Below are 26,604 nucleotides of genomic sequence, written 5' to 3'. Positions count from 1 at the left end.
GACACCTTAAAATAAAGTGTAACCAAAATATCTTGCTCATTGTTAGTTACTGTGTCAAATAATGGAGCCTTATGGGAAAGTGTATTTTGTACATTCAACTTTTTTTGTAAATAAATTCAGTAACACGTTTTTTGAGTTTAGGGACCAATTTTTACTAGTTGCTTATTACCATACCTATAATTAACAGATTGGCTGTTTATTAGTACCTATGAAGCATATATTCTGCATGACCATATTCTGAATACCAAAACTTAACAACTACATTACATTGCATCCGACCTGTTTTCTCACAAACATCTAATAAACGTTGACCCTCAGGGCTAAAAGAAAGTTCAGAGTTGTTGTTATAATTTGTTGTGGCGTTCATGTGCATTCAACTCGTAAATGTGACCTTTCCGTCATTACTTAAAAGACTATTTTCAAGTTTTATTCATTAAAAATATTGTCTGAAGTGTCTTATGGAAAGAGGGTGAGTAAATTTCTGAGAGCAAATCAATAAAATGTATAAAATGCCGCAATTAATACAAATTTGATTATCAATGTCTCAGCACAGTCTCTGTGAGAAAATGGTCTGAGTAAGTTTGTGTCTGTCTGTCTGAGCGTGTAAGTGGTCCTCTGCAATGTCTTGTGAGGTCCGTTAAAAAGGTAATTGCAGGTTGAAGAGGCTTCTTCCAATTACAGCAAGCCTCTCAGGGAGCCGCTCTATAGAGGAAGCACACAGGGCCTCTGTGTAATTATCAGGCTGATGGCACTGATCTGACCCCTGACCCTGTCCCACTGAGGGAAGGACCCCAGCAGCTGGTCCTGCACATCTTCACTGCTGCTACTCACTTCAGAGAACTATGGCATTTACTGACAGAGCTCATTCTGGATGAGCAAATACAGACAGACAGAAGGATCTGTCGTTTATTTCCCCTCCCTTGCAATTTTGTCGCTTTTAAAAATACCAAATCTGAATTCTTGACCAGCAAATTTAAAAAAGCTACTGTTATAATACTTTCTTTTAAATAATTCATTTATTTGTTTAACAGTTCCAAATGTTTAATGTTTTTAATGTTGCTATTCGAATGTTCACTATTTACTTTTTAATTTATAATCTGTTTTTCCTCCCTTGTAATTTTGTTGCTTTTAAACATACCAAGACTGAACTCGTAAACAGCAAATTAAAAATAAACATACTTTTATAATAAAGTTTTGGTTTACTTGTCTAATATTGTCGTTTTTATTTAATGTTGCTATTTATTTTAATTTTCTTTATTTAATATTTAATTTGTAATGTTTTAATGTGTAATTTTGTTTAGAAAATATCACAAAAAAAAACATCTCTAAATTCTTGACCAGCTAATTCGATTAAATTGATTTTCTTTTATTTATATTTTTATATATGAAATTTCATTTTTTGTTTATTTCTGTTTAATCAAATTATTTTCAATATAATCATTCAAATAATTCTATTTAAATTAAATGTTATTTAATGCTGCTATTTATTTAAAATTATATTTTTTATTTATTTGTATATATATTTTAATTTGTATATTTTAAATAAACAAAAATAAAAATAAATTAATAAAAAAATAATAAAAAAATAAAAATAAGTAATAAATAAAAAAATAATATAATATAATAGATAGAGCGAGTTTGGGGGATTTTATGAAAAAACTTAAGGCATCAAGAACAAGATACTGTTTCCTGAGAGGCTCCTAGAGGTCCAAGGAAAAGTAATGTGACATGAGGAGACTCACAAGAATAATAATTGAACACAAGGTGGCACTATAACCACATTTTGTCCAATGCACCTCTTTCATGTAAATTTGCTTCCAGCTGAATGGTTAGTTTATTTTCCCCATTCAATCAAATGCAAACCAAATGCAAACCAAATGTATACTATATATATATATATATATATATATATATATATATATATATATATATATATATATATATATATATATATATATATATATATATATATATATATATATAAACTAACTGACACATACCCTTACCATCATTAAAAGTTTACTTTAAGACTTACATATTTATTCTATATTTATATAATAATTAAAAAATGCGGATTATTTTCTACCTGTGAGAAATGACCCGTGTATTATTCAATAAAACTTATTTATTATTTATTTATCCATGGAATCCATTTCTATTTGTAGTTTTCATTTGTGCAATGTTTTTTTCTCTTCTCATGGCTTGAATAATAACACGTGAGGATGCATTCAGATCCTGGAGGTCAGGATATGAGCATCATTACAGACGTACCCGCTGTGCTTCATGTTGGGGGGCTTGTCCATGCGAATCGCCAGTTTGATTTTCAGATCCACGTCTTGGCTGTTCTTAGGCACTACCATCTTGTGCAACTCTGCCATTTTGGGCCCGTTTGTGGTGGGGTGAAGGACCACCTAGACAAACACATTAGAAACACTTTATTAGGCCTGTTACACCTGAATAGGCAGCTGGAGAGATAGGTGTGAAAGGGATGGGAGACGAGAGAAAAGAAGGGTTAGACTGATGAACGGGGAGAGACGGCAGGAGAAAATAGATGGAGGAAGTGCAGTCTGTTTGGTGCGAGTCTCTAATGGGGAGTCTCCATCTGTTACTCGGGGAGCGTGAGCCCTAATGACTAGAGATTTCCTCGCCTGTAGCTCGCTTTCCTCTCGCACACATACAAACACATGTGCACGCACATCACGGTTCACACACTGTGTGCAGAACATCTGTTCCAGCAACATCAGCCAATAATTGAGCACGTTGTGCAGATCGAACGCAGAGGTAGCTTGATGTAAACCTCAGCAGTGGACGGAAGGACAGACTCTCGTCTCACCCTGCCCAGCTCTTTGTCCTCCAGAGCCAGGACTCCAGTGCTTTCGGTGAAGAGTTTGACTTTGACCACGGGCAGGGGGTGTGTGGTGGTGAAATCTCCTTGTGTGCCCCACCTGTAGAAGAAGAAAACAAATCAGCTGTCACAATAGGAGACTTAATTTTGTATTCACCACTTCTCTAGTCCCAGGATGAAGTGTCTGCTGAATATTTCCTGTCTTTGTTTGATCAAATTAGTATATGGGATGGTAAAGTGTCTATTTGCTCTTGTAAAACTTTGCTTTTGTTGTTATATTTATTTTTATTTTATTAATTTTTTTTACTTCAGTGTTTATTTAATTTTTTTACACGAATAAGAAAGCTCAAATAAAACAGACAAAACAAAAGACTAAAGATCAAAATTTTACTCCAAAAACCAGAAATAAAAAGACAAGACATTAAATAAAAATTGACTCAGGAAGCAAGATTTAAAAATGACTTAACTTAAAAACAAGAAATGACTCCAAAGACAAGACTTAAAACATGACTTAACTTAAAAACAAGAAATGACTCCAAAGACAAGACTTAAAACATGACTTAACTTAAAAACAAGAAATGACTCCAAAGACAAGACTTAAAACATGACTTAACTTAAAAACAAGAAATGACTCCAAAGACAACACTTAAAACATGACTTAACTTAAAAACAAGAAATGACTCCAAAGACAATATTTAAAACAAGACTTGACATCAAGATAAGACAAAAAAATTTTGACTCCAAAAGCAAGACTAAAAAACTAATTTTTACACCCCTCCACCCAAAAAAAGATGTAAAGACAATTTGAGTCCAAAAGAAAGACTAAAAACAAATCCTAAATGCAAAACAACACTCGACTCCAAAACTAGACTCAAAATCCAATTATTGGCTTACAAAACATGACTTCAAAAACAAGACTTATAAATATATAAATATTGACTCTAAAAGCAAGTCTGTCAGGAAAACTGGCAGAGAGTGATTGAGAGTCATCTTTATGTATAGCATGCTTGCATATCAGTCTGTCAGTGCACATCTATATGTGAGTTTCTGAGATAAGATCACTACAAAAATACAGACATATTGCACATCTATAGCTGAGTAAACACTAGGGCTGCACGATATTTGAAAAAAACTCACATTGCGATATTTTGTATTTCTGCGATATATATTGCGATATGAAAAAACAAAACAAAAAAAACAACACCAGATGACTTAAAAAGCTCTATTTGGGAAAAAAAAAAAAATGAATTGGGTGATTTTGTAGGTGAGTAAATCAGCATAGAAAAATAAACAAATTACAAACATAGATAAATATAATAGAACAAAGATATAAAATAGATAAACAACGCTTTATATTTATCTAACAGTATTCTAACGGTAATTCTAACAGTATTCCGGTATACTGGTTGAATAAGCAACTGTGTTTACAAAGATGCTTGCAGAAACATGCATTTTGACAGTTTCGCGCGTATGTATCATTTCAGGAAGTGAACGGAATTGAGTGTTAACGTGCATCTGCGTGGCTCTCACTGTGTCTACACCGGACGCAAGCAGCGCGACAAAATACAATAGAACCCATAATCAGTGATTCTGTCTACACTGGATGCGGCGTGACAACGCAAATCCCTGCGAGTAAATCCCTCATTCTTTTTACGACGTAATGACACAAAGTTCAAAGGATTTGCAACGGTCGATTTGTCGCGTCCAGTGTAGACAGCGCGGGGCGGAGTGACGCTACAGCTGTCGCGAAAACGATCAGTATAAATAACGAGATCAGTATACTAAAAATCGCACATCCTGCGATGTGACTATCGCAGATGTGCACATCGCGATATCGATGCTGAAACTATATATCGTGCAGCCCTTGTAAACACACAACAACCTAATCAAACTAACTCTTTCTCTCAAGCGGGCCAACAGTTGCGTGTGGCAATTTGATTGTAGGAGTTGACTCCCACATCTAATTCAGTTCTTCTGCTTTCTTCTGCTAAAGCCGCCAGACAGTGTTTTGAATGTCATATGGCAAGCCAAGCATGCTTCCTCTATAACATAAGCACTAAAACGAGGCCTGCAAGCGAACTGAACTGTGCAGTATGTACACTTGGTTGAGCTAACATATGAGATCTGTATATACTGATAAAGAAAGTACATGCTTCAGCAGAACAAAAGCAGGAACCAATTAATCTATTGAATCAAATTAAGCATTTAAATCCTTAATCATGATTCAGTGCACAGACACACTCGCACATCTTTTCACAGCTAGTCTAGACTGTCTACAACAAACACTGAGTCATACTGCTGGATCACTGTCTGGTTATACAGTCTATGGTGTCTGAGCCTCTGTGTGAATCCAGGCTGGGTGTCGGTCGGCCTCATGATGTTACCAAGGAAGTGTGCAATATCTGAATATCTGGTAGCATTCCCATTCAACTCAATGGGCTTTAGTCAGTCAATGGAAAAAGATGCTCTCTGCCGCCATAGTTACAGGATCAACCAGCAGATGGGCTAATGCTAAAAATCTTGATCTCTTAAGGTCATGACACACCAAACTGACAATTAAAAACTAGAAGTGACGAAAGCCAACTGTGTTGTGCCTGGGCTAAAAAGTGGCGCTTGAACACATCACAAAGACTACAGCAAAACATGTTTTGCATCTACATAAGGGGAAATAAAGGGATAGTTGACCCAAAAATGAAAATTATGCATTAATTCCTCACCCTCATGTCGTTTCAAATCCGTAAGACCTTCATCATCTTCAGAACACAAATTACGATATTTGTGATGAAATCCGAGAGCTTGCTGACCCTGCATAGACAGCAACACAATTACCACGTTCACGGCCCAGAGACAAATGGGGACCGATTCAATGATCTATGCTAAGCTAAGCTAAAAGTGCTACCGCCAGACCCGGAGATCGGCTGAATGGATTCAAAAACGATAAAACTCAACTGTTTAACTCTAGGGGAGTTGTAAAATGAGACTATTTCCAAAAAAAAGTGGTGTTCCTTTAAAGGTATTGAAGGTATTTACGGGGAGGTTAAAAGTTAAGTTACACTCTGCCTTAAGAACTAACAGTGCAACCAAATTAAGTACAGAGTTAGTTACAAACTAGCTAATAGTTACTAAGACCCTACAGGGTGGACTTAACATTCCAATTTAAATAAGAAATGCTTGTCTACTGTATGAACGGCTGGTCCAACCCAACACTAAATTTCAGCTACAGCTGTTGCCAATGAAACCGAGACAAGATCCTTCAGTCTTCACTCTGACTGACATTGTCTAGACCCCAATCCCGCCTTGGGGAGCTTCATCAGAGGATGGATATTTTGGGAGGTCTGTTGATGTTACTGGCCTAAAACTGACCTCTCACCACCTAGAGGCTGTCTGAACCCATAAAACAAGTAGGAAGGACTATTTATTAAGCAAACTGCTGCCAAGGCAACAAAATAACAAATCTTTCCATCTAATTAACCATCAGCACAATGACGCAATACCGTATTCATATTAAAAATGACTTTCTAAATTTTCGCATTTGTTTGCAACATTATGTCAATAGAACCAGACAATGACATTATTTGGGAATAATAATCATGCTCAAATGGTCTCAGGAGATTTGCAGGGGAGAGTTTAATCTAAGAGTACTTCTGAAAGGAAAAACGAAATACAAGTATAAACACCTTCAAGAAAATGGGTTTCATTATGCTTTCATTTGTAGGTAATGTGCACAAAGCCAATAAAAGACTTATAATAAATGTCTAATGCCTTTTCTGTAACTACATTTCCAGGAAATGACATCACTGGCCAGATTAAAATGTAATTCTAATTAAATTCCAGTATAATACAATCACATATGTCTGACATATGGTGTTCCTAATAGTAGGAACTTTCACTTGCAACACCAATTATATTAAAGAAGTGGTCATATAAAAAAATTAAATAATAAATAAATTATATTATTACGCCTGTATAATTTCAGTCAATTTTGTAATTTAGTTTTAAACGATTTAAAAATAATTTTACACAATTTTGAGAAATTTTTCAGTATGTTTTTCCTTTAACAAAAACGGTCACTTGCATGAATCTTGGGATCCGCAAGATGTGGTTCCTCTGTGCTAATTAACATCATACTGTGAGGTCAAATGTGCACGTTATCGGATTGAACCACACGACTCCAGCAGGTGACGGCACAATAAACACACTGAAATCATCTCACACGCCACTGATTCACCTTGATGAGATTACAAGTGACATTTCAATTTCCAGTGTCTGCTGGAGAAAAATGGGAATAATAGCTGTCTTAGAAATGTAATATAAGAAGGAAAAAACCCACAACAATTGGCTTCCTTAAAGTGCACAACACAAAGTTGCCAATATCATACTAGATTGTAGTTAAGAAATGTTTTACAGTGCTCATAACAGGAGGAAGCTAATTTTCCCAGATCTTATCTTTTTGTGTACAATGAAATCATACTGTAACTCTTACAAAAACAATCCAGTCCAAAAAGACCATCTATTGGATCTGTTTCTTAATGGCAAAGTAACAAAAAAACAAAACAAAACAAAAAAACGGTTGGATCAAAGAAAGGTTGAGCTAAAATGGTCATGAAAAGCCAAAAAAAAAAAATAGATAGCTAGATAGATAGATGTTAGGAGTGACAACTAAACACAGTATGTTCTTTGATGGGCCATTACTTCCAGACTTTACGTTCTTTGCATCCGTTTAGCATATATTGCTAAATGGCTGGGCAAATGAGTGTGATCTGAGTCATCTTTCTATTCAACGCTACACAACACTCTTAAAGGCCACCCGCCTTTCACCGAGAGTGAGAAAGCTCATTTAGCCTTGATGAATTCCGCCTCCTTGTCATATCGCGCCTATACTGGAACACTTGGAGGTAAGGGGCTCTTTTTCCACCCCGATGCCTTGCACCGACCGGTCCACGCAGTAACGTTCCATCCCGAACAAGCCTAAACAAACTATCAACAATGGCGGACGCTGCGTTGCTATTGATGTTCATGTCTTTGCAAACCTACATCGGCATCCAAACACGGCGAATCAAATGTGTTTGCGTTTAGCTGCTATTTCAAATATGGCGGTCCAAAGTTTCTGTCGTCTTGTTGGTCACGGTAACCCCACCCCCAGCCCCTGACGCAAGCGGTTCTTCCTTCTAGCCCAGCAATGCTTTGGTGCTACTTACGAACCGCTTTTCCTGGTTCGGAGCTGGTGCTTTGGGTGTCGAAAGACAAAGAACCGGTTTGAAACTAGGCTCTGGCTCCGAACCAGCACTGGAACTGCCTTGGTGGAAAAGGGGTATTTGAGAAAAACAGACAGAATCCTGCATTTATCTAGTCAAAGTAGCAATAACTTCAAATCCGCAATCAAAGTGCACTAAAACAGTATGAAAGCTACTGAAAGTAACTGCTTCTATAAATATACAATAACTTCACAACTACTCAACAAACAACAAATATGGAACCTAATCAATGAAAACCAATATGAAATCCAGAAATGTGAGGGAGATGTATAGAGTGTCTATGTGTTGACTGGAACACGATCCAGTTTCTTCTAGGCTGTCTTATTCAGCATATGGTTAGTTAGTACACTGGCAAGGGAGGACATTTCTAGAGCTGTCCAATTTGTTTATTTCCTAGTAATTCCCAGAATGCACCTTTAATAGTAAACATCAACTATATCCACTAGCAGAAATGTGTTTCAGTCTTATTAGAGAAGAAATTGTTGAAGAAAGTCGTTATTTTTGTTTTCTTTGTGTAGCTTCATAACATTACAGTTGAACCACTGATGTCACATGGACTATTTTAACGATGTCCTTACTGTCTATGGGAGGATCAGAAAGCTCTTGGATTTCATTAAAAATATCTTAATTTGTGTTCTGAATATGAACAAAGGTCTTACGGGTTTGGAACGACATGAGGGTGAGTAATTAATGACAGAATTTTCATTTTTGGGTGAACTATACCTGTAAATGTCTTGAGAATGAGTGCAAATGTAAATATCGAGCGTAGCGTTAGTTCTGGCAGGTCACGTTAGTCAGTTCAGGTCAGATGCATCATTAGTGCAGATACGCTATGGACTCAAAGGGACCCAGAGATTCATTTAACATTACACAAAACACTGCGGCCAATGATGACCGCTTCACATTTCTGTGTCTCGTACATACAGAGTGTTATTCTGGGATCAGCAGTGTGACAGAGCCACATTTGCACTTCAGAGCTGCGCAGCTGGCATATTTTCAATGTGTCTGCAGTGTCAAAACTAGTCACTACGCTAATGGGGAGCTGATGAGATAAGAGCGATTTCATGCTCAAGGTCTGAAGATAAAAAGCAAGTGTGAGATGTTCCCAGCAGATTTGTAAGTCAGCGTACTATAGAATGAAAATATAGCAGTGACCTTAAAATTATAATCTATAAAAAAAAAAAAAAAAAAAAAAAAAAAAAAAAATCACTGGCACCTGGACTTGCAACTGTTTATAAACATAAGCATTGTTTTTTTTTTTTGAAAGACTCACCAAGACATTTACTTCATCAAAATAATAGTACAAAAACACAGATATTGTGAAACATTACTGTAATTTCAAATGACTATTTTCTATATGAATAAAGTTGAAAATTTAATTTATTTCGGTGATGCAAAGCTGAATCTTCAGTGTCACGTGATCCTTCAGAAATCATTCTAATATACTGATTTGCTTCTTTTGAAAACAGTTGTGTGGCTTAATATTTTTATGGAAACCATGATACATTATTCCTTTTCATAATTCTTTGTTGAATGCAGTTCACAAGAACAACATTTATTTGAAATAGAATTTGATTGTAACATTATAAATGTCTTTACTGTCACCTTTGATTAATTTAATGCGCCCTTGCTGAATAAAAGTATTACATTAATTTCTTTAAATTAAATCTTACTGGCCCCAACCTTTTTGAGCAGTAGTGTGTGTGTGGGGTGTGTGCGTGTGTATGTATATATGTATATATATATATATGTATATATATGTATATATATATATATATATATATATATATATATATATATATATATATATATATATATATATATATATATATATATATATATATATATATATATATATATAACACCAGTATATATCATGTTAAGGGCTTTTATTTGTATTATTGTGATCACCATACTCACTGTGGTCTGGAGGCCTCGGCTTGATCCGTCTGGAGCTTCTGTCCTCCCTCCACCTCCATGGTGCAGTACACGATCCGGTTAGGAGCAACGGATTTCAGCCCCTGCACTTCAATGATCACAATCTGAGCAAAAGAAACAAGACCACATGATTAGACTTCACATGACATCTGAAAAGCATCGAAAGAGCAACAATTTAGATTTCTTATTTTTGTCAAGTGCTTTTTGGCAACTAGCTGTTTAAACAACCCACTCACTAAAAATGGCAAGATGAAGGTGAATTGTAAAGCAAAGATGGCATCTTTGGCCCCAACCTTTTTGAGCAATCAAATATCTACCTCCAAAGAAAACGACAGCACTACGTCAGATTTGGAGAGAGGCAAATCGTTCTCATCGCCGATGTCCAGGAAGCTGTTCATGGGTGTGAGTTTGGGCTTGATTTTGGGCTTGAAGTCTTTGGCCACAGGTTGGCTCTCCAGGTTCGCCATCAGCAGGTTAACAGATGACCTGAGCTCCTCCACATACATCATCTCCATGTCTTTGGAAATAAACTTTGGAAACTTCCTCTCCTGTCGGACGCAGCAGGAAACAGGATGAACACAGAGAGTTTCAGGTACCCGTACAGTTGATTCAACCTTACAATTAGTCAAAAATATATTACACAAAAGACTAACAATTAACATTATTGGGGGGGGGGGGGGGGGTATTGTTGTTTATTTAATATTAATTTACATTATCATTTACTCGTGCAATATGACTGATGAATCAACAATTCATTAAAAAATATATTTTTTTTATTTAATTATTTTTAGTTTTATTTAGATTTAATTAGAATTTTTTTAATGTTTTATATTTTGTATTATTTAATATTAACTCAATAGTGGCTCCAAATAATTCACTGACTGAGTCCACAATGTAACTGACTTAGTCCACAATGTGCTAAATAAATGGCATAACTAATAATATTTTGTGAATTTTTTTTTTTTATAACATTTTTATTCTTATTTATTAGTTTACTTAATATTAAATTCAAAGTTTTTCAAATTTACTTAACAGCTCTGAATGAGTACACAATACGACTGACTTAATACACTAACTAATAAGCTAAAAAGTAGACAAACCAATAATATATGTAATATATATATGTAATTATATATATATATATATATATATATATATATATATATATATATATATATATATATTATATATATATGTAATTATATATATATATATATATATAATATATTTATTTATTTTTTGCAAAATATTGTAATGCTTTTTGTTGTTGCTGTTATTTTATGTTATTTACACCGTAATGGATCCGAGTCTGATTCAAAACTGTTCAAAAAGAAGTTCGTAAGAATCATTTGTCTGCAACTTGTATGTGAAGAAAACACTGATATGCACTCATTTGGTAACACATTTAGTCCACCTTTAAATCTGTAAAAAAAATAAAAAAAAACGTCTTATTTGATTCCATTTTTATCAGCAATTTGTAGGTGTTTTTACCATAAAGAGAGAAACAGCTGAAGTTTTCTTACTCTAGCTATTTTCTCGGCCAGCTGCAGTCGCCCATCCAGCTCTCTGCGGATCTGCGCCGCCTGCTCGTCCACATTGTCCAGCTGCACGGAGAACAGAAGACAAAGCTTATCTATTTGACACGGCTTACTAAACCCATTCCCCACAGGTAGATCTAGATAGATCAAAGCTGACCGTGGTGAAAAGACGGGCAAGATGGACTCAATAACTACCATGATTAGTCATGTAATCTCTTTTGAGCCTTGTGAAGCAGCGGTGGTGCTTGGATGGGCCATTCCGAGGAGATGAGAGATCATAAAAACGTTTAATGTCTATATCTGTTCACTGAGCGGCTCTGGCATGCCCTCAAATGAAGCGTTTTTGGAATGTAAAACACACGCACACACATAAAAGTGACACACAAACACACCCACACAGCACTGCTGGCATGTTGTCAACACAGGGTTTCCTCTCCATGAGTGGGAAATCTCTCTGTATCTCACACACACCACCCCCACCGGAGCACTGTTTCCACTTGATAAGCTCTTCTCCCTTCGGCAGCAGTAGGATGGACTCCGCTCCCATTTCACACTGCACTATTGCTGCACCACAGTAGCTCACTCAAAGTTTTCTTTTTTTAAAATTATAAATTAAGTGGTACTCATAATTTGTGATTTGAACAAACTCCTGACCCTCAAAATTACGTAACTAGCACCGCATCTTTTGTGCAGCAGATACAGTATGAATTGTATCTCATTGTATTAACTCTTTCCTTGCCATTGACAGAATTTTCCAGCTTTCAGTGTTTTTACTGGTGTATGGTAGGGGGTGCTAGTATGTATTATGCATCTTCTAAAAAAAAACGAGCATTGAATGTCTTGATCAAAACATGACAAAAAAGCAGCAGAAACAAGCAATTGCGTATGTAAGCAGGTGCATATGTAAAATAACGCAATCATCAAGTATTAAACAGCATATAAATCAAAACTACCTAAAGTTACTGAATGAAGTGAGGATCTTTTAGATACTGCTCTTTTAGTAAAGGAAAAAGTGTTGAAGCGCCCAGCAGAGCTACAGCATGCTCAGATGAAGCAGCAGCACTGGACAGCAACCTCCGCTGACGCGTCCGAAGCGAAAAGCTGATGTGCATTTGCACTAGGGCTGGGCCGATAGACGATGCCATCTTCCATTGCTGATGGCTCATAGACATCACGATGTTGAGCCGGCATCGTGATGCCACCCCCCCCCCCATACCCCCCGCAACCCAGTACCGTGTTTGGAAAGAAAATGCAGTGTAGCCTACTACGTGACCCCAAAAGGGAATAAATACGTGATGGGAAGAAAATATAGATTTCAGTAGCCTAATTTCTCTCGCTGTTATATCATTGGGTAATTATATTGTATAGCCTAAATTGTGTGCATCAGGGAACCACTATTATGCCTGACATTGAAACGATCGCTTTTTAGTTTCACTTTCGAGATTCACGATGGCACGTACTCTGTTTATACTATGGAGCGGCAGTACTTTTGTTTGTCAGTTGTGCTCGGGATCTGCAAATCATTCACCATCGTCTCAAGCTGGTCGCACACTGGATGAGAAGCTCAGCATTGCATCGCGCCACGTCTTTACATTGTTTTGAATCGTTGCTAGGTGCCGCGAACAGACGCCGAATGGCGCCACAGGTGTGCGTACGCTCATAGAAAATGTGTTTTAAAGATTTTAAAGATGTGGCACGACGCTGCTCTTCTCATCCAGTGTGCGACCAGGTTCAGTCATCTCTCCTTACTCTTGTCTGGTTATGTGGTAAGTAAAATTTTATGTACTGTAACAGGCAACCGCTGGCAACCGTTATTTGTTTTGCATGCCGTTCTGAATACCGATTTATGCTTCGGGCACACCCCCTAACTCCAACCCCTGCCCCCCGATGTCATTGTCCATCGCGACAGGTTGTGGAATGTACCACTCTATGATGTAATAGTGTAGCTAAACACCACCTCCGCAGAAGAAGATCAACACCTGCTTCCACATCGCTGCCCGTTTAGTCCCGCCCATCTATTCGAGAGAGGCAAACGTGCAGGTCTACACAGAAACCAAAGGATAAAGATGCTTCGAACACAACAAGATGCTGTTCAGTGCCAAGTTGTGGAAAAAAACAGTCTTTGCATTGCCTTCCCTTCTGATCCCAATGTTAGGAAAGAGTGAATTAACTTTATTTTTCATGAGGTTCCAGACCGCGTCAGTAAGAACTTGGTTCTTTGTTCACTTCATTTTACCGTGGATTTGTTTGTAAACAAGGCACAATTAGACGCAGGATTTTCAAGAAAGACTGAAACTAAAAGATGATGCTGTGTCGACTATATTGGCTCCGACAGTAATGTCGCAACTCACAAGTGTAACTGTTTTTATAACGTGATTACTATTACTTTGTCTGTTAAACAGATCGTTTGACATGTACTGAGTATTTATGCATTTTTAACCTAAATCACAGCAGTGTCCTTCTGTGAAGGACATAGACTGTCAAACATACACAACTGTTAGCCAATCATAGCAGTGGTTGTATACTTCTGAATCTACAATCTGCCACGTCTATTCAAACAGAGCGATCTGATGAGGGGGGTCAAAACAGGACAGAAAATAGGTTTTAAATTTAGTTTTTTGATGTAAAAATCTTGATAACATTATAAGTGGTCCTCAGAGACCAGTACAAAATAAAAAACAGAGGCAGTTCAAGACCCCTTTAAAGCAGAAGCTCTGTTCTTTGTTTTGGCATACTGCATTTTCAGATATTCATACAACAAAATATTCAGGGTGCCATAAAACTTTAGTGAAAATGATAAAATGCTGGCGGTGGCTGGCAACTTACAAAAAAAAAAAAAAAAACACTGGCAGGGAAAGAGCTAGGTGTGTCATGGTTTATTGAAGCCATCATACTTATATTTGCCCAGGGAGCGATAAAAATGCCAAATAATCCCACGTATGCTACCCTCAAATTCTTCTGGGAAGTTTATACTTACAGACTCAGAAGTTCTACTTATATCACAAAAAACTAATACTACCCCAAATTAAAAAAACAAAAACAAAACAAAAAAACAGAAAAAAACAAGCTCACCGAAGACAAGTAAAAAGTCAGCAATTTAATAAAAATAAGAAACAAATTACAAGCAATAGGACAAACTACTATTCTATTGACTTTTTATTAATGTTACAAAAGTGATTTAGTCAAGAGCAGTTAGAAATGTTCTCTCTTTTGTTGTTTGTTTAACACAGGGGTGTCCAACCTGCGGCCCGCTATCACTCCTATGGCGGCCCGCGAGGGATTTTTAAAAAAATAATACGAATCTGCAGAGGTGTGCAAACAGGCGTTTTCATCCAGCCCGTGAGGCAGTTGTTCCAATATGCAATATCAGTAAAATCCAATAGATGGCACTGTAGCCTGTAGTGCAGTATATCAAATTCAAATTTTATTTGTCACATACATATACATACATAGTACGACATGTAGTGAAATGTATTGTACAACTGTCCAACAAATTGTCCAACAAAATTAAGAAAAACCTCAAGTTTACAAAAATGCAAATAGAAAAAGTACAGTAAACATATACAGAAATAAACTAGCAATAAAATAAAATAAAAAATAGATATGAGAATAAAAAGATATGAAGAATAAAAATAGAATATGATTCTATATAGATTCTATAAAAAGTAAAGTGTATGTCAGTGATAAAGTGTCCGTGTGCTGTGCAGTGCAGTAAAGTGTATAAGTGAGTAAAAGGAATACTAAAGACAGAAGACAAATGGTATGTAAGTCCCACTCATTTATCCTTACGTAACCTTCTACAAATTAGTGCAGATTGTATTTGAAAATGTGCAAAGTGGAAGTGTGGGGTGATGTGCTTAGAGTGGAGAGTGGTTAAGACTCCGAATGGCCTGCGGGAAGAAGCTCCTCCTCATTCTCTCTGTGTTCGCCTTCATGGAGCGGAAGCGTCTCCCTGAACGCAGCAGAGAAAAGAGTCCATTGTTGGGATGGCTGAGGTCCTTCACTATCTTCCTGGCCCTGGTCAGGCACCGCTTGCTGTAGATCTCCTGCAGGTCAGGGAGCTCGGTGTGGATGGTGCGTTCCGCTGAGCGCACCACCCTCTGGAGGGCTCGTCTGTCCTGCATAGTGCGGTTCCCGAACCAGGAAGTGATGCTGCCCGTCAGGACGCTCTCGATGGTGCAGGTGTAAAAAGTCTTAAGCACCCGGGAGGGAAGTCTAAAGTCCCTTAAGCGTCTCAGATGGTACAGACGCTGCCTGGCCTTCTTCACCAGGGTGCTGGTATGACAGGACCAAGTCAAGTCCTGCGTGATGTGAACACCCAGGTATCTGAAGCTGTCCACTCTCTCCACTGGAGTCCCGCTGATCGTGATCGGCTGGTATGACCGCTCCTGCTTCGTACTGAAGTCCACTATCAGCTCCTTAGTTTTGCTGATGTTCAGGTGTAGACTATTCACCTGGCACCAACTCTCCAGGTTCTTAATCTCCTGTATGTAGGCCGTCTCGTCGTTGTCTGAGATCAGGCCCAACACAACAGTGTCATCAGTAAACTTGATGATGGTGGTGGAGTTGGAAGTGGCCACACAGTCATAAGTGTACAGTGAGTAGAGCAGGGGGCTCAGAACACAACCTTGAGGGGCTCCAGTACTTAGGGTGATTGAGGATGAGGTGTGTTTACCCATCCGTACGGCTTGCTGTCTGTCCTTCAGGAAGCTGGAGATCCATTGGCACAAGTATGTGCTGAGACCAAGGACCTCCAACTTGGAGGTGAGTGTGGAGGGAATAATGGTGTTAAACGCTGAACTGTAGTCCACAAACAGCATTTTTACATAATTCCCTTTTCTGCAGTCCAGGTGACTTGTTGTGGTGTGGAGGAGGTGTGAGATGGCATCCTCCGTGGAGCGGTTATGCCTGTATGCAAACTGTAGTGGATCCAGTGTGTCTGGTAGTGATGCAATGATGAAGTCTCTGACCAGTCTCTCAAAGCACTTCATCACCACTGATGTGAGGGCTACAGGGCGATAGTCGTTTAGGCAGGTGGGCTGGGGTTTCTTGGGGACAGGAACAATGGTGGACTGCTTAAAGCATGAGGGGACTATGGACTGTTCCAGGGAGAGGTTGAAGATCACAGTGAACACCGGTGCTAGCTGGTCAGCGCAGGCCTTCAGAACCCGACCTGTGATGCCATCTGGTCCTGCTGCCTTCCTGATGTTCACTCTCCTGAATGCCCTCCTCACGTCATGCTCCGTGATGGTGAATACGTTGTCCTCACCGGCTTCCTCAGCGTGCATGCAGTTAGCACTGCTAGCGCCGCTAGCGTGATTAGCTGCAGCCTCGAAGCGAGCATAAAAAGTGTTCAGCTCGTCAGCCAGAGAAGCGTCCGCATTCCCCGATCTGGAGGGTGGTGTTTTATAGTCCGTGATGGTTCTAAGTCCCTGCCACAGGCTCCTAGAGCCGCCATGTTGGAATTGCGACTCTAGTTTCCTCCCGTAGCGCTGCTTCGCCTCCTTCACCGCTCTGCGCGCGCTGTAAGATGCAGCCTTGTAGTCATCCATGTTCCCGGTGATGAGCCCTGTGTTGTAGGCAGCGGAGCGGGATCTCAGGGCGTCGCGGATGGTTTTGTCCACCCACGGCTTCTGGTTGGAAAACGTCCTGATGATAGTTTTCTGCACTGTATCATCCATTAGTTTCTCTATAAATCCCACAACCGCTTCCGTAAACAAGCTGACGTCATCAGAGCTGCGCCGGAACATGTCCCAGTCTGCATCATCTAGCGCGTCCTGCAGAGCGGCCACCGATTGGTCCGTCCCGCGTTGGACCTCCCTCTGCACCGGGGCTTCCTGTTTCAGCCTCTGTTTGTAAACAGGCATGAGGAAGATGGCGGCGTGGTCCGATTTCCCAAACGGTGGTTGTGACTGTGCCTTGTAGCTGTTCTTGTATGGGGTGTAACAGTGATCTAATGTCCTTTCGCCCCTGGTGGGGCAGCTGATGTGCTGATGGAAGTTCGGTAGTGCACGCTTGAGGTTGGCACTGTTGAAATCTCCCAAAACAATGAATGCGGCGTCCCGGTGCTGTGTCTGGTGAAGGTGTAGTGTTTCATGTAAATCCCATATCGCAGTGTCCGTGTCCGCTTGAGGTGGAATATAAACGGCACTGACGATGACCGAGCTAAATTCCCGAGGGAGATAAAAAGGGCGACATTTGATGGTCAGAAGTTCAAGATTCGGTGTGCAGGAGCGTGAGAGGGGAACAATGCTCGCGCTGTCGCACCAGTGTTTGTTCACCATCAGACATACTCCACCTCCCCTAGTCTTCCACGAGTCCAGCGTTCTGTCCATGCGGTAAACCGAGAAGAACTCGGCCGGCTGGATGGCGTGGTCTGGTACCACTGGGTTCAGCCATGTCTCGGTGAAGCAGAGAAGGTTGCAGTCACGAATGTCCCTCTGGAACTTGACTCTTGCCCTGAGGTCATCGAGTTTGTTATCCAGCGACTGGACATTGGCGAGCAGGACACTTGGTAAGGGAGCGCGGTGTGCGCGTGCCCTCAGCCTGTTCCTGACGCCGGCTCGTTTCCCTCGAGGACGCCGGTACGGGTCGCGTCCTTTGTTCCTTCTCAGGATCTCGCTCGGCCAGGATGGGTCCGGGTTCAAAAACGGCGAAAGGTGATTGCATTGTGCACCAATAGAAATAAGAGTGGCCCTGTCGTATGTAAGAATGGCCATCTTACAAAAAGAAACCGGTGATTATGGTTTACAATACGAAAAATACGAAAAAATAACAAAAGAAGACAAGGTTTGGTCGGAGCAGTCGTGACGGCAGCCGATCTCACCGGCGCCATCTTACATATAACCCCTGATTTACACCATCCCGCCGCTCGACACGGCCTCAATCCGCGGCACGTTTCAGAAGCGGCTCTCCACGTGGCTTCGCCAAAGATAGGCACATAGTCTAGCGTTCAAGCCGCACAGCAAATACAAAATAAAAAGTCAAAATAGCTATATACACTACAAAACTGGCTCAACTGTAAATAAGTTAACGTTTTAAAAATGTGAAAGTGTTCATTTGTTTAGAAAAATGCCTTGTATTGGAACTGTTTTAAAAATGCTTAAAAGACTTTCCAGTATCAAAACAAATGCCAGTGTTATCCTCCTGCTCACGGGTGCTGTAATTTTTTGAGGAAAAACTTTAACAGAATGACAGACAGCAGGAATATTAGACTGCTGTCACTTTAAGAGCTGCCCGGATCCAATATACTGTTACATGCGTTTTCTTTCTCAGCTGTTTGCTTTCACTTAAGACCTAAATTACTGTGTTTATGAGGATACTTGCACAGATGGGAATTTTGACACATACAAGTGTGTGTAACCATTTAAGGCCTATAAAAACGGCCTCTCTGACAGCGCTCAGAAACAGTCTCTTACAAAGACCATGCATATAGGGAAATGAGTTCTCTTTCGCTGCTGTTAGTGTTTCAACAGATTAAAATCACTTGTTTTTAAACCGCAATGCCAAATGTACTTGGAATGTGCACAAAGTGCTAGAAAATAAAAGTACTGGTTTGGGACTCGGTATCGACAGAAATTCAATATTCAATGACTCGAATCGGACTGGGCACAAAAAACTTGATTGGAACATCCCTAAAATAAAACATACAATCTAAAAACATAAATATCTGCTTCTATTTAATCAGTCTGCTGTGTAACACATCATTCTATCTGAACTGATCTGATGCTGTAAACAGCAGAAGAACATGTGAAGACAGTGCTGGTGTCTGCAATGAGACCAGCTAATGTCTGCCATGCTTTACTGAGCAGATCTACTGCTCCCATCACATCAACCTTCATTATCGACTCGTTCTATTAACATATGCAAATCCACAAACGCCTCAAATCTCACAGAAGGAGTGTGTGGGAGAAAGCAGAGCAGATGAAGGCCTCTTGTCAGCCCGGCGCTGGTCTGGTCATATGTGGGAGGCCTTAATGATGCAGTTTGCCACGTCTAGGCGGAAAGAGGCCAATCGGTGAGTTAAAGAAGTGCACCTCTGAAACATGCAGGATGTAATGAGAGCATGACAGGGATGAAAACCTCTGGTAAAATCCACTAATAATACACCTAATGACTCAAGCAACAACAGGTGGTCAAGGTCAGGGTGGGATGTGATCAAATGATCATGCTTGCGGTTTTCTTCTAAGCTGGAAATTGTGAATAACCTTTCTACATCATTGCATTGGTCTTCAAATCTGTTCGGTTTGAAGAATATTTTTCATTTCATGAGCAATAAATGCATAAACGGAAAATTAAAAGATCATAGGGAAGCGAATGAAACACGCATTACGATACTGGCCACTAATTAAGAATTAACAGTGCCATCTATTTCAGTTTCTGACAGGTAATTAAGGCTTGTGTAAAAGCACATAATCAACAACTCATAGCTTATTTATAACTAATTAGCGTCTAATAACTCTTGTGTTTGCTGTCAGCGTGCCATTTAGACTGAGCTATACGTCTGAATGCATGCTGCAAGAACTGTGACATTTAATTAAGTTAAGGTTGGACCTGTAGTCAGGATCAGGGCCAATCAGATTGTCCTTCAGCTTCACTTGTTGCACTCGTGAATTACAAAAAGTTCTGCTGAAATGACCCATCTGTTAGATGCATTTAATATCCTAATCATTTGCAAGAGCTAATGTAATTCATTTTCTCAATGATTTGCAGGAATATTAATTTGAGCAACTATAAACCTTACATAAAATTTTAGTGACAACCTGTGGGGTTAAAACATTTTTTTTTCAGATATTTAAAATTATTATTATTTTTTGTAAAAATAGTAAAATTAAAATTAAATAATTGTTGTGTGCATTTACATTCAAAATGCAAGACAATAAATATTATAAAAATATAGTGTAAATAAAATAATTATGATTATAATTAACAACAACACAAAAAAATATTATTATTATTTAATAATAATTTTGGATTGGATAAACAATTTTAATCAGTTTATATAGTATAATAATGACTAGTGGTCGACTGATATTGGTTTTTTGACAGCCGATGCCGATATCTTGGAAAGCAGGGTGGCCGATGGCCGATATAAAGCCAATACAATTTTATTTATTTAATATTTAAGAAATTTTTAATAATTTGAAATGGATTAAAAAATAAAAAAAAGTGTAAAATAAACATACTTACACTTCAGATGACAAAGTATTTTTCACAAATAAATAAATATTTAATAAAGATAGAATTAAAAAGGAAGTAAACACTGTGACCAACAGGGCACTCAGTATTCTGGGAAGATTGTGTGCATTGGGAATCATATTTTTTCGAATAAAGCCAAGGTAACACTCATTTTACATACAGCACACAGTGAAAATGATATGAATATGACAGTGGGCAAATGCATATAAGCGCAGCATAATTTTAAATCAAGAGTTTAAAGTTTGTGGATCGCGTGTCTCCAGTGAAGCTGAACTCCCCTCCTGTCCGCATTCAACTCACACTGACTTATTTTTGTAATATAATATAATTACTTAAATTAATATTTATAATAATAAATTATAACAATAGTAACATTATTATTACTGTTATTATTATTATTTGTAAAAATGGTAAAGTGATACATTTAAAATGTATGACAAGATAGGATTAGTGATATAATAAATATAATATAATATAATATAATATGCTTTACCTATAGTAATTTATTCAGCCTTGCAAGTGCTGACAAATGTACATTTTTCTTGTTTTTATACAGCAAGTTTTGGAAACCTATTATGATTGGCAGTTGGAAAGTTTGAGATGTCCCCAGCCGGCCACATAATTCTGTCATGAATTGCTGGTTTTGACAGTCAGAATGACCACGTCAGCCATTTCCCAGCACCGTGACGCAAACAGTGGCTGAATAAAGAATAATAAAACACGGACAGCGGCATGGACATCCCGCTGAAATATGCCAGCGCTACAGCGCAGCAGGTTTGTGCTCATGATGCATTAAAATGGCTTGATTGTGGCTTTCTTTGAGGAGAACATGGTCAAACACCTCCCCAGAGCCGCAAACATATGCACACCAGATTCTTTTCTGTTGCCGTGTTACAGACTTGTTCGCTTTTCTTTAGCTGCTCTATTTTGGTTAGTTTGGCAACAATTTCTATGACAACAAGCCTTAGGAGCGGCCTAATGAGAGACGTCACCACCAGCCTGGAGAAAAGCATGCCGCTGTCATGCTCTAATCTTCTCTCAGCTTTCTTTACCCCCCTGATCTAAATTAGCAAACCAATTAAAAGGCAGCCGCCTCAAGTCACTAGCTTTATTCTCGCACGGAACTGAAAAAAAAAAAAAAGGTATGATTGTCTCTTAAGCTCAGGTGCTTTATTGAATATTCACAATAAGTTAATAATGCTTTAGCTGGCCATACAAGATCAAAAAACATTGGAATGATTTTATTTAGCTTTTTAATTCATAACATCATCTCTCATTTAAGCTTTAACAGCAATTGAACAATCAACAAAAGCCAAGTTCTGTGAATCAGTTAATTTCAATGAACCGACTCAGACTCTGACTTCACATTATACTGTTATTGATAAATGATAAAATGCAATAATTATATAATTTTAATACTGCACGTGATAATGAATAACCAAACCAGTTCTACATATGATATTATGGTTATCATGAATTCTTTTGGCCACGATAATTGCCTAGTAAAAATCTGAAATCATGGCAGCCCTACTTTGATCCAGTGATTCATCTGAATCATCAGTCAGTCATATTGAGACATAAGAATGATAATAATTGGATAAAATGGTTTAAAATAAAATTATCAAATATTTTTTTTTTTTTCATTTATGTAGTAAAATGTGGAAAACAATGCCTAGTTTAATGTTAAATGGACAGAGTTAGTGAGTTTGATTAATTTCTGTGAACTGTTTGTGAATCAGTTCACACTGTAATTAGGGCTGGCCGATAAATCGATAACGATAATTATCGCGATATAATTTTCCCCAATAAAACGATATGAAGAGTTCGATAAGTGTTCGATATAATGTTTATGTGCCAAAAGCGGAATGAAACAGCGCGACTCATTTGAAGTGCGCCACTCGGACTGTTTGTCCTCTTGGATCAAAGTTAAGATGTAACATTAATATACATCCAGCCTGTTACTTATGTTTTAATTCATTACCATGTTCAGAACAGTTTTTCTGTAATCAAATTCTATAAAAAGATCTGATCTACCATGACACATAAGGAAATAGCCTGTGACACAGATATTACAAAACCCTTGAAATAAAGTATTTCTTTATGATATAAGTCAGGGGTATTCAATTGAAGTTCCAAGAGGCGCAGTCTCTATATTTTCTATATAAATAAATAAATACATTTAAAAAAAGTAAATTTTTACATGTATTGTATTTATACATTTAGATACATGCGAGGCCATGTGACAGAAAAAAATACTGTTCAGGGTTTTCCTCCTGAAATCTATGCTATTTTAATATTTTACTTAAAAGCATTATCTACTAAAAACAATGTAGCCACAATAATCGAAACGCTCTCATCTTGACCAGAAAAGAAAAATAACTAGCAGTTTATAATAATAATAATTCATTACATTTATATAGCGCTTTTCTGCTTTTCTAAGCACTCAAAGCGCTCTACATTGTGAGGGGTGGTGTCTCCTCGTCCACCACCAGTGTGCAGCATCCACCTGGATGATGCGACGGCAGCCATAGTGTGCCAGAACGCCCACCACACACCAGCTTACTGGTGGAGAGGAGACAGAGTGATGAAGCCAATCAGTGTAAGGGGATGATTAGGAGGCCATGATGGTCAGAGACCAATGGGGAAATTTGGCCAGGATGCAGAGGTCACACCTCTACTCTTTTCGAAAGACATCCTGGGATTTTTAATGACCACAGAGAGTCAGGACCTCGGTTTAACGTCTCATCCGAAAGACGGTGTTTTTTGTTTTTTTTGACAGTATAGTGTCCCCGTCACTATACTGGGGCGTTAGGACCCACACAGACCACAGGGTGAGCACCCCCTGCTGGCCTCACTAACAACTCTTCCTACAGCAACCTAGTTTTCACCGGAGGTCTCCCATCCAGGTACTGACCAGGCTCAACCCTGCTTAGCTTCAGTGGGCAACCAGTCTTGGGCTACAGGGTGATATGGCTGTGGATATCACCCTGATATAAATCCTGTGCATAATCACATTCAAAAAATAAGTGTGATATTGTTTCCAAATTAGAATTACAGAATGTGCATTGTGAAGAGATATCCAACTTAAATTTTGAAAGTAGAGATTTACAGGGATAGTACATATGAAGAATTTTATAGTGAAGTTCTTTTATCTTGTTAGGTAACAGAAACTTGTTAATACCAGCCCAAACTTTAATAGTAGAAAGAAAAGGGAAATTTAGTTTCCACTTATAAAATGCTTTAGGATTAGAACTAAATTTCTTAAGTGTTTTTCTAATCCAGAAATTGTTACATTTAATATTACAAAGCTCCAGACATCCAATCAAATTTTTTGGGATTTCACATTTTAAAGAACTGTAACAATTTGCCCTAACCAAATGTAACAATTTGGGTGAAATGGAATTAATTACCCATTCAAACACTCTAGGTGAGATGTCCAATTCAAAGAGTTCTGAAAATTCTGAATAAGAATAGAAGTTACCATCTTTTTTTAACAAATCTAAAACAAAAATTACACCTTTGTTTTTCACCTTTGTTTTTGTTTTTTAAACCAGTTTTTCATAAAGACAGATTTTTTTTTCCATGCAGCACATTCTGATTATTCCATAGAATACATCTATGAGGGGAAAAATTGTGACAGAAGGCAAGCTTACAAGCGTCCAGAGCTTGCTTATGAAAATTAGAGAGCTTAACTGGGAGTTTATTGCAACTAAAAATCGCAAGCTAATAAAGAATTTAAACCTCCGCATTTTTCAAAGATCATTTTAGGAATATAAAACCATAACAAATTAGGGTCAGCATTCAGGCAACGTTTAATCCAACCTATTTTAAAAACTTGATTGAGAGTACTAAAGTCCAACGCATTCACACCTCCCTCCAAAGTATTTCTAATCAGTGTCTTCCTTTGAACATATTCAGTTTTATTTTTCCACAAAAATTTAAATAACAGAGTCAATAGATGAGCATGTTTTTCGGTCAACATATAAAGTGTTGACCCAACATATAAAGGGTCAACATATATTTGTGTGTGTGCACTTGGATGGGTTAAACGCAGAGCACCAATTTCGAGTATGGGTCACCATACTTGACAATACGTCACGACAAAGACAATGCTGGGTAAGCAATCCTAGAAATACCTTCTGCTTTAGATATCAAAACACAACCATGAATGGTTAAGTTTCTTTGTAACCAACAATTGAAAATATTCTTAGATTTTTGTATCCGTTGCGAGAAATTATCTACAATTCTACATTGTATATAATTTTTGACCTCAATACCTTCTATTTGATCTTTGTTCAGACTGTGAACAGGCATAATTTCACTCTTATTTCGATTGACTGAGAGACCAGAAGCATTAGAAAATAAATTCAAAGCATCCAAAATAACAGGAACCTGCTTCTCATCTTTTAAAAGCAGACAGGTGTCATCCACCAGTTGACTAATTAGAAAAGTATGTTCCGCTACTAGAATACCCTGAACATCTAAGCAATGAGTAATAAAAATATTAAGAAACTCAGCAACCAATAAAAATAAAAAAGGTGATATGGGACACCCTTGTCTGATACCCCTACTAACCACAAACCGAGGAGAAACACCATTAACCAAAGACACATTGCTATTAATATTTTTGTAAAAAATCTGTATTATTTTAATGAAAGAATGACCAAAACCAAACCTACGCAAAGATTCAAACATAAACTCGTGTTCGACCGTATCAAAGGCTTTATAAAAGTCTAAAAATAAAATAATTGCTTTATCGTTTATCAATTCCTTATAGTCTAAAATATCTAACACTAACCGTATATTATTTGCTATGTGCCTGGCTTTCATAAAATCAGATTGGGAAACAGAAACTATTTCTTCTAAACATGGTTTCAGCCTGTTTGCATAAAGGGAAGCTAACAATTTGTAATCTGAATTAAGTAAGGTAATCGGGGGCCAATTATCTAAATACAGGGAATCTTTGTTTGGTTTTGGAATTAAAGTAATTAGCCCCTGCTTCATGGACTCAGTCAATTCACCTTTCTGTACACAGTCTTTGAACACTTCTAAAAGAAACTCTTTAATGTCTTGCCAAAAGGTCCTGTAGAATTCAAAAGGCAGTCCTGGACTTTTATTAAGAGGGGATTTATGAATAATAACCTCCAACTCATCCAACGAAAAATCCATCTCACAAAAAGACATATTATCATAACTTATAATGGGTGTGAATGCCTGAACCCTCTCAAAAAAGCTATCAGAAATGTGTGGGTTAAATGTGGAAGTATAAAGTTGTGGATAAAACTGGAAACAAAATTAGAAACTCTGGCTTCATCTGTTACTAAACTACCCTCAATATATAGAGAAGATATTTTTTTGACTTTTCCTCTTCTCTTTTCTAAATTAAAAAAATGTAGAATTTTTCTCCCCGAATTCTAGCCATTTCACCCTCGATCTAATAAATGCACCCTTGGCCTTTACTGTATAAATGTCATCTAATTCTTCTTTTAGGCTGTGTAGTTTTACCTTATCATCTTCTTCTGTTTGTTGTTTTCCTAGAATTTGATTCATTTCTTTTAATATAGAGGTATACCTTAAAGATTTTGCCTTTGCCAACTGTTTACTAAATCGAATAGAGAATTTTCTACACTCATATTTGAATGAATTTTCTACACTCATATACACTCATATTAACTCCCAATTAGAAGATATTGAAACGGATGGTTTTCCTTTAAATTCTTCAATAATATTCTTAATACCTGAACAATAAGAGGAAAGTCCTAATAAAGAACAATTTAGTTTCCAGTATCCAGGATTTCTATGGCAGCCAGCAGCGGGATCAGATAAAATA

The 26,604-nt window shown here is 37.9% G+C and overlaps 1 protein-coding gene across 3 annotated transcripts in view; it reads right to left on the bottom strand.

The window, feature by feature from the left end:
* The window catches only part of cadps2 (Ca++-dependent secretion activator 2), a 150,956-nt gene that overhangs the window by 64,622 nt on the left and 59,730 nt on the right, over positions 1-26,604 (bottom strand). For all 3 annotated transcript variants that reach the window (XR_013783952.1, XR_013783953.1, XM_079411890.1), the window contains exons 4-8: positions 11,562-11,642; positions 10,356-10,586; positions 10,021-10,142; positions 2,834-2,945; positions 2,272-2,411 (exon numbers count right to left, since the gene is read on the bottom strand). Coding sequence is in view for 1 of the 3 variants with exons in the window: in XM_079411890.1 (XP_079268016.1) it covers positions 2,272-2,411; positions 2,834-2,945; positions 10,021-10,142; positions 10,356-10,586; positions 11,562-11,642 (686 nt within the window). In the remaining 2 variants the exon portion in view is untranslated. The remainder of the gene's footprint in view (positions 1-2,271; positions 2,412-2,833; positions 2,946-10,020; positions 10,143-10,355; positions 10,587-11,561; positions 11,643-26,604) is intronic.

This window comes from Barbus barbus, assembly GCF_936440315.1.
Source record: "Barbus barbus genome assembly, chromosome: 48".
Taxonomy (NCBI): Eukaryota; Metazoa; Chordata; class Actinopteri; order Cypriniformes; family Cyprinidae; genus Barbus; species Barbus barbus.
Note: the sequence above shows the minus strand (reverse complement) of the source record. Positions and strands in the feature narration are given on the sequence as shown.